Source organism: Natator depressus, chromosome 1 (genome assembly GCF_965152275.1).
Source record: "Natator depressus isolate rNatDep1 chromosome 1, rNatDep2.hap1, whole genome shotgun sequence".
NCBI classification, from domain to species: domain Eukaryota; kingdom Metazoa; phylum Chordata; order Testudines; family Cheloniidae; genus Natator; species Natator depressus.
The window spans coordinates 50,714,944-50,729,327 of record NC_134234.1 but is presented as its reverse complement, the minus strand read 5'-3'; the positions used below and the strand labels follow the sequence as shown (position 1 = coordinate 50,729,327).

At 38.2% G+C, this 14,384-nt stretch overlaps 1 protein-coding gene across 6 annotated transcripts in view; it reads right to left on the bottom strand.

Annotated features, from left to right (window-relative positions):
- The window catches only part of NBEA (neurobeachin), an 844,329-nt gene that overhangs the window by 137,451 nt on the left and 692,494 nt on the right, over positions 1-14,384 (bottom strand). For all 6 annotated transcript variants that reach the window (XM_074959554.1, XM_074959563.1, XM_074959572.1 and 3 more), the window contains 2 exons: positions 10,048-10,165; positions 7,080-7,182 (listed from right to left, as the gene is read on the bottom strand). In XM_074959554.1, the coding sequence (XP_074815655.1) occupies positions 7,080-7,182; positions 10,048-10,165 (221 nt within the window). The remainder of the gene's footprint in view (positions 1-7,079; positions 7,183-10,047; positions 10,166-14,384) is intronic.

The following is a 14,384-nucleotide window of genomic DNA, read 5'->3' as shown; positions in this document are numbered from 1 at the left end:
CTACATTTCAATGGAAAAATATAATTGTTGACTAAAAAGGGGAGATTTGAGTCTGCAGGAAACAGAACTTTCACAGCAGCTTGACCAAGTCTCTGGAACTTATTCCTACAAAAGAGTGCCTGTGTACCTCACCACTTTCAAAATTAATTCAATACTCCTTTCTTTGACTTAATTTGTCCTGAATAAGTTCTTTACATACACATATACACACTCTCTTTCACACAGAAGCAAATAAATCCAATAAACTAAGCAAGCTATGTCCCCTATAAGCCAGAAAGGAAGAATGAGATTGTTATTTCTAGTCTTAAATACTTTGGAAATGCTCAGATATTACAGTTCTAAGGCCCATATTAATACCCACATATATAAAAATATTGTGTACATATATTTATAAGTGAAAAATATAATTATGTATTTACAGATCTCTAAAATGAAGATATTGCTATTTGAAAAAGATACCTTTTAGAAATACAGTATGATCACATTTATGATAGACCGTATTCTGTTACTGACCTCAACCTTAGCTATATTGGCCCCTGGCTTTATGGGTGTTTGTATAAGTTTATACTTAGGGACTTTTATATTACAATTTGTGACATCTAGGCCCTTTTGGACACAGTTTAGTATATGGATTCTTGACTCAAACACTAATATCTCTGCTGTTGTAAAGAGTCCTGCTCAGAGATTTCTCAGTCTGTAGATGGCTGAAATAATAGTCCATAATGGCTCCAAAGGAACCAGTCAGGTCTAAAGATGTTAATTTAGCTGACATGTATTCAGGCTTATGTGTATGCTGCCCTTTTAAAGAAACAAAAGACAAAAAATTCAATGCTGCAAAGTCACCAGAACATCTATTATTTGAGTTTCTGAGGCTGAGGTTTCAGATCCACCTTTCTGCCAAATAGTGTTAAATCCCTGCTTTCTAGTGTCTACTATATGCCTTATTCTTGTCCAATCCACAATTTTCCCAATCACATTTTATTGGTGAAAAATAACATAAAACATTATAGTAACTGCAACTTTTATTATAAGTAAAATAAACAATATGCAATTAAAATGGGAGGCTCTGAAAAGTTTGACCAACTATGAATAAATATATATAAATTTTATTTAATTATTTGTGGCCTACATTTTCAACAGCGACTAGTGATCTGATGTTTCACAAATTCTGGATGCCCACCTTAAGACACTTTTAAGTGGCTGATTTTCAGAAGATGGTTGCTCAGCACTTTCTGAATATCTGGCCCCTTTAAAAGTGTCAAGTTGGGCAAAAACATTAGTCATTATTGAAAATGTGAGCCATATATTTGCACACACAGATGTTTACATACCTGCATATAGAGTGGGACTCAATTTACAGATCAGAGAATGAATATTTGTATGCTTAATTTGAACGCACAGTTACCTTGACTTGTGGATATAAATTACCAGTGATTTGCGAAAAATAGTGGTGCTTACTACCTGCACACTTATTTGAAAACCTTAGCATCCATCTCTCTTCAGCAGCTGCTGAACTGTTGCCAGTTTTTATATTCTTATTTCTCTACAAAATCTAGGGAATCCAATGGTACAATACATCTGACAAATATGCAGCATACAATGCTCAGATTATTTTACAAGAGATTTCCATTATGTTGTGTGTCCCCCCCCACAGCCTTCTGAAACAATGTGAAGAACTGATTAAGCATATTAGTAACTTATATAAATTATACATAGATTAATAATTAGTTTGTAAAGTGTAAGCTCTTCCCCTAAGACACTGTGTGTACTATCAGATACAAAAAATACATTCATTAATTAAAATAAATAAATAAAATACTACAAATAATAATAAATAAAGATCAGTACAATCTACTAATTTATTTTAACTTGACCCAAAGTCTCCAAGGGATTCTCACAAATCTACAAAATGTCCATGAGTGCTACATTTTGCATTTGAATATCTGATTTAACTTAAACACATAGGAAAGCAAATGTACCCAGAAAGCTCCCTATTGACTATATATCTAAGGAATTTCAAAGAGTGTAAGTTATTTCAGCAGGGGCTGAAATAAATTATGCACAATAAATTGGTTCCATACCTACTTGTTTCAGGTAGCACAGGAAGAACCTACTGCTATATGTTTTGCTAAATCCTCCCATCTTTGATCAAACTACACCTCTTTTCGGAAATGCTATCACAAATGTGAAGATGTTCATATGGATCTGCTATCCTGGCTTTTTGGAAGATAGTAAATTCCCATCAGATCAATACCTTATTGTGCAGATTGCAGGCAGACCGCTGATATACAGTAAGATATTCCAACTTGTAGAGCGGTACAGTGTTCTAGATAGATTTACTAAATATCCTTATGACACTTTGTAGGAAAAAAGTTACTACATAAGTGTGGTAGAAGCTCTTTTATTACATTCATTTTCCACTTAATTATCCCCAAAGCTGTCTGATACAAAATCTCCATTAGTACCTCACTAAAAAGACAACACCTGGGAAGAAAAGGCTTGGAAATGTCACAGGCTCTTTCTGACTGAGGAATAGTCAATGTTCACTCTTAATCAAAGCTGTAAAAGGCTCTTTATGCTAAAATGACATCCAATTTGATTTTCTCCACCTCTCCTTTCACCAAGAGCAATGTCTACAACTAGCTTGACTGAGGTTTGGAAATCCGTAACTAAGTCACTGATACAGAACAAGAGGCAGTACTGAGCTGACAGTGAATTGAGTCACCATGCCAGCTGAAAGAGATGTTGTTCTTCATCAAGTGACTTCATCATTTGTATTTTCCCCCCTAATAACTTGAGGTATTGTTTTATATTATGGACTATGGCCCGCACAATTTCAACTTAAGGTGCAAGGACATCTTTAACAGCGAAGCACAATAAAGCATCTCTTACCAATTCACTTTGATTTTTGCACTCTTACAAATTAAAAATTACTAAATCAAGTATTTCAATTCTGAATTAAGGTATGCAGGGATTCATCCATTTTTTCCACAAACAACTTAAATCTGTCAAAAGAAAGGTCCTCAACTGTACTTTGGACTTCCCTTAGAAAACTAGAGAGCTGAAGCCAGGAGGCCCTCCTCATGACTATCACCGAGGTGATAGAATCAGCAGATGTATCAGCGGCACCCAGAGAGAGGCCTGGAGAGATGTTCTTGTGAGCAGTTGACCCTCTACGACAGGGGTGGCCAACCTGAGCCTGAGAAGGAGCCAGAGTTTACCAATGAACATTGCCAAAGAGCCACAGTAATATGTCAGCAGCCCCCCATCCACTACCCCTGTCCATCCCCCAGCGCTGCCCACCGGCAGCCCCACCAATCAGCGCCTACGGGTCCCTCTCCATGCCTCCCGCCCACCGCAATCAGCTGTTTTTCAGTGCGCAGGAGGCTCTGGTGGTGAGGGGGGAGGAGTGAGGGCATGGCAGGCTTGGGGGAAGGGGCAGAGTGGTGGCAGGACCTGGGCCTGAGCAGGGGGTTGAGCAGTGAGCACACTGGAAAGTTAGTATCTGTAGCTCCAGCCTCAGGGTCAGTGCCTATGCCAGGAGCCACATATTAACCTCTGAAGAGCCATATGCAGCTCTGGAGCCACAGGTTGGCCACCCCTGCTCAACGATGACCACCTGGAACTGCTCCCGCTGGTCTGTTGGTAGATGCTCAATATATGCATTCGACTTTGAATAGTCAGTATGGCTGTATTTCACTACGAGGGCTTGATAATTGGCAATCTTTAATGGTCACATAGCCAGTGAAAATGACTTACACCCAAACAAATCAAGATGCTTTAAGTCTTTATTGTATGGAGTCGATTTAGCATCATGCTCTCTGCCATGTTCATTCTCAGCATCAACCACAAATTCAGAGTCCTTGGAGAGGCCATAATATTTTTTATCTGCCTTCTTACAGGTGGGTGGTACTGTACCCGGGCTATGTCAAATTATTTTTGCAGGGTCTATCAATTCCTCATGAATAGGTAGTGCGATGCGGGCAGATGATGAAGTGTACAGAATGTGAAGTAATTTATGCTGCGACGTCCTCCAGTGGAATTTGCAAAGATTCCGCTATCTTTTTAATGAGGTCCTGGAACTGTTTATAATCATCAGACAAGGACAGTGGAGCAGGCATGACAGCTTCATCTGGGAAGGGGGAAGAGATGTTAGTTGCAGAGGTATTCTCTTTGTCCAATCTCACTTCCTGCTCCTCAAAGGTCTCCTCTTGTGGATCAGGAACCCTAGAGAGGGAGGCTGGTGAGGACTGTCTGCTCTTCTCCTGGTGAGAAACATTAGGGGCCCTTGAGATAAGCTGTCCAATGGTCCTAGTACTGCCACTGATCAAGCGTGGAGGCACCCAAAGGTGGCCATATCAGCCAGGTGGAGCATGACTCTCACAAGGATCACCCAACTCCTTAGAGGTCTCAGGATAGAGAGTTCAATGATAATGGAAGGGAGAGTGCTGGACAGAAATGTGGGAGACTGAGGAAAAGTCCCCATTGTCTTCCTCATCAACATCACTTAGTAGAGGTGGAGCAATCATAAAGAAAGGCAGAAACTCAGTTGGTACTGGGAAAATCTTCAGGGATTGAGAGGTGGGTCAAAACTGAGAGTGGGTCGGTACCGAATGAGAGATTCAGGTGTTTCTATTACTGCCAAGTCCTGAGGAAATTGAAACTCTTGAGGTACTCGTAAAAAGAAAAAAGAAAAGGAGTACTTGTGGCACCTTAGAGACTAACCAGTTTATTTGAGCATGAGCTTTCGTGAGCTACAGCTCACTTCATCGGATGCATAGCATATCGTGGAAACTGCAGAAGACATTATATACACACAGAGACCATGAAACAAAACTTCCTTGTTTTGAGGTACTGGAACAGTGGATGGTACTAATGAGACAAGCTGGGCAGAGGTAACGGTGGCAGATGGTGCTGATGGTACCAAAGGTCTCATGCACTATGATGAATAATCAGTAGGTGTCAGTCTGGTCTTTTGCAGAGCCGAAGGGCTGCGTACTGAGGTCCTAGTAGAGACTGTTAGTACTGATTTAGAAGAACTGGTCTTCTCTGCACCAGCCCAATCACCTGATGATACCGATTTTTCAGAGCCAGAACCTTTAGAACCTGCAGCCTCGTTGGTACCAAGTCGGAGATCAGTAGGTGCCAAAGCAAGACTGCTTTCTAGAGTCCTTTTGAGAGGATTCCAGGGATTTCCTCTTTGATGCTCTAAGGGAGTGTTGCACCGAGGAGGTAGAAGCAGTCGACCTGTTTCGAAATCATTGTACCAGGGGAGTACCCTGGCTGCGGTCAGAGGCTGATCAAAGCAAACTCTCCATCATAAGGAGATGTAGTTTAAGTTCCCAGTTCTTTCTAGCCCTCAACTTTAATTGCAGACAGAAATTACACTTTTGGGGAATGTGTGACACCCCAAGGCAGTGAACTCACTGGGAGTGTCCGTCACTGATTGGGATAGCCTCTCAGCATGAAAGGCAACATTTAAACCAGGAGAACTGTGGACACCCTCCCAGGGTTTAAATTCTCCTGAGGGGGAGAAACAAAGAAAAATGGATGGAGGGACAATGGTCCTTATCCTAAAAGTATAAGTAAAATCTTTTATTTAAAGTTTTTTTAAATTATAAAATTACTTCTGCTAACTAACACAAAGGAAAGTTGAAGAACTAACACTAACTATTGAGAATGATAGAAAATTACAGTTGAGGTAAGCTCAACTCAAATGCTGCTGAAGCTCCGTCTCAGGCTGAGACAGCTGAGAAGGAACTGAGAATGGTTCACCCACGCAACTCTACATAATCTTGGTGGACGGCACAAGGCTGCGGGGGGTCCATGCATGGGCCAAACAGACACTGCTACTTAAAATCTCTGATCTGACACACATGGGGCACAAGTGGACCTAGAGTGGAACACCCATAGGGACACTACTCAAAGAAGAAGGAAGAACTTCTTCACACAATGCACAGTCAACCTGTGGAACTCACTGCCAGGGGATATTGTGAAGAAGTTACTCACCTTGTGCCGTAACAATGGTTCTTCAAGATGTGTGTCCCTATGGCTGCTCCATTGTAGGTGTATCTTTGTTGGGCATGGGGTGCAGATACACCTACAGTGGAGCACGAATAGGGACACTACTTGAAGAAGAATACCAAAAGTATAACTGGGTTCTAAATAGAATTAGATAAGGAGGATAGGTCCATGAATGGCTATTCATCAAGATGGTCTGGGATGCAATTCTATACTCTGGGAGAAATAACAGGATCCAAGATTTTAAAAAGTGACTTCTCTTTTATCCTCAATTAACAGGTGCCCAACTTGAGACACTTTAATGGAACCAGATTTTCCAAGGTGGGTGCTCAATACTTTCTCAAAATCAGGCCCCATTAAGGTGTTTCAAGCTGGGCACCCAGAAATTCAGGCACCTGAAATCACTAGTCACTTTTGTCCTAGTCATAGTTAGGAATGTGTGAGGAAGGAAGAGTATTCATCTTGTTCATTCCTATGGCTTTGGGATTTTTGTTTTTAATTATCTTATTAACACTATAATCCCTGCTCTGGAGGTGAGGACCTTAATGACTGGGCTATTGGCTGTTCTGGAATGGGCTCTATTTCACTTCAGCCACTGGAAAAGGCAAAAAATCCAAGCAAAACTGTTTGGCAAAATCAAAATATGCCCGACCTCAGTTCATGTCTTTAGTTTTAATACTCAAAGCAGCACATCAATCTTTGCAAAAATGTCACCTCAAAAACAAACAAGCACACCGTTTAAATAACAAATAAATAACAAAGCAGCGTTTAAATAACAAACAATTTCAATCAGCTGTATTCTGTTTGCTCATTGGAGTGTGCTCGTTTACTAAAATGGTAAAAACAATTGCTGATTTAAAATACTTTTACATAATGCTGGTTTTCTATAACAACATAACACATAATTAAGTTAAAAATATTGTTGCTCAAGAGACCCTGAAGTGATGGGAATCCAGACCCCGAGCAGGAGTGATATTTTAATATTCACAAATATCAACCATTCTTAGTTTGCAAGCATATAAACACAATACAGCACGAAATATTTTAATGACAATTACCTTGCTTGCGGCAAACCATAGCTGGTCCCCACTCCAACACGAGGTAAGCTGTACACAACTTTTTTTACTGTTGCTTGGTCAGGAAAATTAAACATAACCGAGGCTGTGGTAAGAAGAAAAAACATGACTTAAAACACCACAAAAGTACAGAACTCTGTTTCTCTACCAGATAATGCACAATATATTTTCAAAAGGCTTCTCAGAATTCATTTGGAAAGATAATCCAGCTAACACATTCATCTTCCTGTGAACCAAGGGTCTTTAAAACTTTCAGTATTCTCAAGGCTGGAGAATGGGTGCTTCTGAAAATGTTCTGTGCTCTGAGTAATACAGTGTTAAGCTAATTATCTTATTTTGCACTAATGTGTATCCCCATCTTGCAGGAAATATAGATTGTGTGTTGCAGGGGAAGGGTGGTATGTCACACATTCAAGTCTATCGTTAGGTTGTAGAGCCTTCCAATGGGTTGTATGGAATTTAGTCCAGTGACTAGTGTAGTCAAAACTTGACAGATCAGGGACTGGCTGAATACCTCCCCTCTTCAGCTGAAGGGCAGAACTTACATCACTGCTCCCACATACTGACTAGACTGTTCACACACCTCACCAACCATCTGTTCCCGAGTCTGCTTCAAGGTAGCATTTACACCTTTAGAAAACTGATTGTTTGGGCCAATTCATAATGTTTGTTGAAGTGAAATTCCTGGCACGCTTCCAACACCTATTTTTAGGTTTGGCAGAATTCTATTTTTATTATAATTTCAACACATAATATCAAAGTTAATTTTTAAGCTTTTTAAATCTTTATCTCCTTAAATTTTCACAGATGTGCAAAACTGGTGCATGTTTAAAAATATATATATATATATTTTAACTTTCACAAATATCGTAAAGTATGGGGTGATCAGACAATTATTTATGACAGAAGATGTTGAAATTCAATAAGTAAAAGCTTTATAACCATTAAAATACAAATGATCTACATCACATATCAAAATATACAAAGTAAACAGCCTTAAAATCAAAGTCTAACAAATTCTCAAGAAGCACTTTTCTTACTTTGCCTATCTGTAAATTTTGATCATCAACAGAAATATTTTTCATGAATTTGTGTGTCCCCAGTAAAATTGATGTTTACCAACTGATAAAACTTTAATCCTTCGAAGCCTAGCTTTGTTCAGCATGAAGGGAATTTTCCCCCTCAGAAGCCTGGTGGGACAGTGCTGTTTTAACACTTTCCAGTAGAGAAACTAATAGGTGCTACTGATTATATTAAACTTTTGTGGTAAAATCATTGTATATGGTTGTTCTGTGTGCATTTTGGGGATTGTGTTCTGGAGACCCACTTAGTGGAAAAGATTTTTCTGGTTTGTCAACATGGCAGGAGTCAACTGGAGGTATTGTATCCCAAACGTGAGCACAGAGCTGGAGATGAGATAGCTATGGTATGTAGTGAGTATTAAAGTACAGATGGGCTTTACTATTGTGTACAGTTTAAAGCACCCCTAAGTCTGAGTTCAGTTCTTCACATGAGAAATGGGTTGGTTAGGGGATTTTGGTCTTTTTCCATTGGACTGGATTCCAAGTTGGTTTCTGTCAGTTTGGGAGATCAATATGTGCAGTATCACAGAAATAGTATGAAAAGTGATTTACTTTCAGATAAATTCTGAAACTCGACATCTTCATTTATTTCAATAAAGGTTGTGGGCCAAACAAGCTAACTAGACACTGTGTGGAGCAAACCTAGCCAAATAATTCAAAACAAAATTATTTGACAGATGTCAACTCTTTTACTATTTTTGAATTATTCATGAACAGAACTGCAAATATTTCAAATTAATTAATTATTCAAAATTATTCACTTTTTTCAACAAATAAATTCTAGCTCAGAAGATCTTTCATTAACAGTTCATTGTGAATAGTCAACATTTGTGCTGTTATTGATTAGCTTTGTAAATTACATGCTATTTTGTTAACTAAATAGGCAACTTGGACAAATAATAGTACAAATTTCAAATTGTATTTTGAAATATAAAATTTGAAAATTTCACTTGGTTAATTAAGCTATTAAAAAAATCACTTTTGGCATATATCAGCCACTCAGGCTTAAACCTCCTCCTCCCCCCCCCTTGTTGTTGTTGTTGAGTATTTGCGCTAGTAAAGCTATTTCACTAGAATATTTTCAGAAAATGAAAGCAACGGGTATGAGGACATAGCAGAAGCAAATCTGTTTAAAGTTCTGAACAATAATGCATGTGTGACAGAGTGCATGGAGTGAACAGATGAGCCTGCACTCTGATCACTCAGCTGTTAATTAGGTGCCCCTCCAGAGGAAACTGACTGGGGTAATCAGACTGGCAGGTTGGGTGGGATAAACATTCAATTAGCCATCAGCCCAAGTCTCATAAAGAGGCACAGGAAGGAAGTGCCGGGGAGGGGGAAAGACAGAAAGGAACAGGGCTAGCTAAGCCCAGTCACATAAAAGCTTCAGAAAAGGGACACCTCTGTTCTCCCCAAGTCCTGAGGAGAGGGCCAAAAGCACTGCATATATTGTAAACAGATTGTTGTATGGGGACTAAAGTGATATTGGTGGAGGGAACTTGAAATAAAAGGTCACTGACTGCACACCTCATGCAGTCTGTGCAGTTTCTGCTGGAAAATAGATAGGAGAGGATCCATGCCCTGTGACAGCATGGAAAATAGTAGCAGCATTTACCAACTTCAGTGTGTAGTCTTTATTCATCAAACTTGCTGTCAGAGTGCCAAATTAAAATCCATATTAATGGCCCATTGGCAAATATTTTCTATATCAGATGTAGTGAATAAATACAAGTGTGAGGGATTACCGAAGGAAAATAGCATTTTTCAAAACAAACGACAAAGTTTTAATTTGGGGATGAATGGATACCATCCATAAAAACTACAAGCAGATACCTTATACCAAATGAATGAACAACATAAAGACATACTTCTATTTGCCATAAACACTTCCAAAGCAGTGTTCTGGAGAAGATAACGTCTTGAAAAAACAGCTCGAATCTCGCTGAACATCCATTTTCCATGAAGGCCTTCTGTGTAGGCAAGAACCTAAAATAAATAAGGGAAAACAGACACTTATTAGAAGATGTTTTGACAGTACCACAAGTTTTATGCTTCAACAAAGTCAGAGTAAGCTTATCTTGTTGAACTTTATGGCACTCAAAAACATTAAGTTCAAAGGTGGACTGAAATGTTTTTAAAAGATAAAGCCTGGTTATAGTCAGAGATGTGGCTGTAAGCATGGCACCTTCATAATGTGTATATATGCTTCTCATGTGTCATATCAACTTATTTTACTTAGATTAAAAAAAAGTCCTGCAATCAAGCACAGGGGAGTGAATAAAGGTCACTTGCAGATAAGCAAGCTATAGTCTATTTTGCCACATGCATGAGACAGAATTGCCTGTTAAGTTCTGAATCCACAGTTTTATTGTTGATGATGTGTTGTATAAAGTAAAGAAATAATACGACTTGATGGTCAAATCTCTAATTTGAGTTTACAGGGCTGTGAGTTAGAAAAATCCGTGAACCAATATATGAGAATAATTGAAGTGCAAGATGTCATTGTTACAATAATTTTTCTAAGATGAACCACATTTTATTATTCCAAATCATTACAAAGATATGGTGACATGTATTTCTCTGTAATTTTAAACATAATATGAAGATATTTTAAAACATGAGCTGGAAAGTAGCACTGCTTTTCTAACTTGACAAGTCCTAAATTTAAGGTTCCGTTTGCTGTAACACTTATTGACAAGATACCTAGACCATTTCACTTTTCTGTCATTCCTCAAACTGCTTGAAGTGATGTCTCTTCATATTAGTGCTTAGGTATTAATGATGCATCTTCATATATACAAAGCTGCTTAGTTCAGTTTTAGAATATTCCATTTATGTTCAAGTTACATATATTTTGTTAGAATACCAGAAACTTAAATTTTTGTTAAGCACTTCTTTTTTTCTTTGCATAATAAAAATGACAATCCATTTCAGAAGGAATAATAATAATAATTGTAAATCAGCTTCTGAAACAGTCTCAGATATTAGCTGTTTCTTAGAAGAAAGCTGGACAGGAAGAGCAGTGAACTATGATGTTCTTCATGGTCTGTGTAAGATTGATTTGGAGACAACACCAAGTGCTGATGGTACTGTTCTATTTTAGCTCAGCTGTGCACAATTCCTAACACTCAAGATTCACAGAGTGTTGGAGCAGTGGCTTGTTGGGCTGACTTTGCTTGGCAATTCCCTGGATGGATGCCAGGGGCTCCTTGCCCCTTCCAACCAATAACAGTTTTGCTTGGTGTCAAGCCGCATGGTAAACTTCCAATGGTTAATTACATTCAGTGTTAAAAATTTGCATTTTATTTATACTTTGAACTTCACTGACTTCAACTTCCAGCCACTGGCCTGTCTAACTCCTTTGTCTGCTAGATTAAAGAGCCCTCTAGCATCAGATATCTCCTTCCTGTATAGGAGTTAGAGACTGATTAAGTTGTCTCTTAACCTTCTCTTTGATAAGCTCAATAGACTGTGCTCTCCTTTTGTCTTTCATTGAGATCAGATGCTAGGGTACACTTGACATCATGTATGTGGTAGCTAAGGTCACCAAGAACAATACACCTCAAAGATTCCAGCACCACACTCATTTGTATTTACTTGTATCTACCACCCTATAATACACAATTTTTGATAAATGTGTGTGTACTCAAGATGCCGGGAGGCGATAAGGAGGCAAATCTTTGGATTTAAAAAGTAGCTAATGGACAGTAGCTAATATAACTGGACTTTTTTTAATCAGGTGTGTAAAATGTGTACAGTTCTAATGAGGGTCCCGTATATGCCGCAGCTAGTGGCTTTGCCACAGAACTCATCCCTTAACAGAAAAATTGTGCTCCAGTACTTCAGCTTTCATTAAAAAAATAAATATTTCTAGCCCTCACATGAGACTTGTGATGGGGTGGAGTTAGGAAAAATATTTTATTTACTGATATTACCGGTCATTTACAATAAAATATTTCAGTTACAGTGTCTTGGCATATATACGTATTCAAAATATTACAATATTTTGTAGAATAGTAACAATATTTACAAGCATATTATATATTGACCATAGTTTGATATCTCATTACTCCTTTTTTCCCCCCTCCAAATTATTCAAACACAACCACACAACTATAACCAGATATACATATATTTAACCATTCCTATTTACTTTTTTACTGGGAAACTGAATGTTCTCTTGGGGCAAAGGTGTTGAGTGTCAGGAGACAGAAAGCATGGGAAATTAGAGGAAAGCAGGATGTATTCAATTATTGCCCTCTATTTCCTTCCTGACTATCTATTGTTATTATAAACATAAGATTATTGTGTCCATATCATAGCATCTCAATTATTTAATAGACAAAATCCTACCACACATCATCAGTCCTGTTTGGAGTTCTAGCTAGCATTTTATTTATTTATTTCAGCATAGATTTCCAAAACATTTTTACCATCCAGCATTCCCATATCATGTGTAGGAAACAGGTTCTGGCTCTTTTGCATTTCACACAAGTAGCTGGGGCAACACTGTATTTTTTTATATATAGATGGAGAAGCCTAGATTCCATGTACCAGATAGTACTGAACGTGTACTTTCTGATTAGTGCTGGATCCACTACTTACTGTCTGCATTGTATCATTCCAGCCATTCTTTTGTTATTTCACATTTACAGTCTGCACTCCATAACTTAACAGATTCATGCAGTTTGTCTCCTAAAAAAAGAGTCATGAAGTTGGAGAGACATGTTGGGTGAGGTGATATCTTTTATTGGGTCAACGTCTGTTGGTGAGAAACACAAGCTTTCACGTGTCACAGAGCGCTTGTCTCTCTCACCAACAGACGTTGGTCCAATAAAAGATATTACCTCACCCACCCGGTCTCTCCAGTTTCCTTGGACCAATACTACTGCAGCGACACTGCAGAGTCATGAAGTCGTGTATTCTAGACAGACATGTTGGTTACTGAAACTTCAAGCTCTTGTATAAAATTTTCAGATGAAGAATACTTTGTTCCTTTCTTTTCTGAAAATGTTTTAAATACGGTAAACGATCAGAATAAACTCATAGTGCTTTTTTTTAAAATATCTCCTACATCAATTTGTTTTAAGGGTAGTCCATCCCTGAAGAAATCATAGACCCATAGCCTATATAAGGTCAGAAGAGACCATCATGATCATTTAGTCTGACCTCCTGCACATTGCCACAGGAGGCCACAGAACCTCACCCACCCACTCCTGTAATAGTCCCCAAACCTCTGGCTGAGTTACTGAAATCCTCAAATCATGATTTAAAGACTTCAAGTTACAGAGAATCCACCTTTTACAGTAGTTTAAACCTGCAAATGACCTATGGCCCATGCTGCAGAGGAAGGCGAAAAAAACCCAGGGTGACCCGGGGGAAGATTTCTTCCTGACCCCAAATATGGCAGTTAGACCCTGAGCATGTGGGCGAAACCCACCAGTCAAACACCTGGGAAAGAATTCTCAATAACAACTCAGAGCCCTCCACATCTAGTATCTCATTTTTCCTTCCTTTATGTGATATTTGTCTCAATTTTAAAATAATTCCTTATGTAGACCATGTTTGAAAGCACTATTTTTTTATTTTTGATATTACTGAGATCTGCTCTTTTCATCTGGTTAAGTGCCCCACACGTTTAGGCTTTTAAAGATTTTTTTATCTCTGTATCAATTTCACTGTACACACAAACTGACAAAAAATATTTCCATCAATAATAACTGAAATTTACAGACAGTAGAAAAATCCTGCTTGGGAACTCACTAGAGTTTCATTTAAGGGTATTTACTTTATATATTTTGACATGTGATGTTGAAAATGTGTCTTTTAATGGTTATAAAGCTTTATCTTTTTGAATCTCAATGTCTGTTGTCATTAAATAATTTTCAGATTCCGCCCCCCCCCGAATAATTTCCTACAACTGTGTAAATTTAAACCAATAAAAAGACAAAAAAGACTTAAAAATAAACTTCAATATTATCTACAGAAATTATTTTAAAAAATTGAATTCTGCCAACCCTACATACGTTCAATTACTATGTACATTTTAAAATAACAGGTATTGTTTTATGGGTGCTGGAATTTTGAACTATGGAACAGAATTATATAATGAGATTGTGTTTGTCAGTTTCAGTTCTTACACCCAATGGTTTTTCTTGATTAGAGATCCATTCTAGTTCTGCCTTGATTTATGCTGCCCATAGTA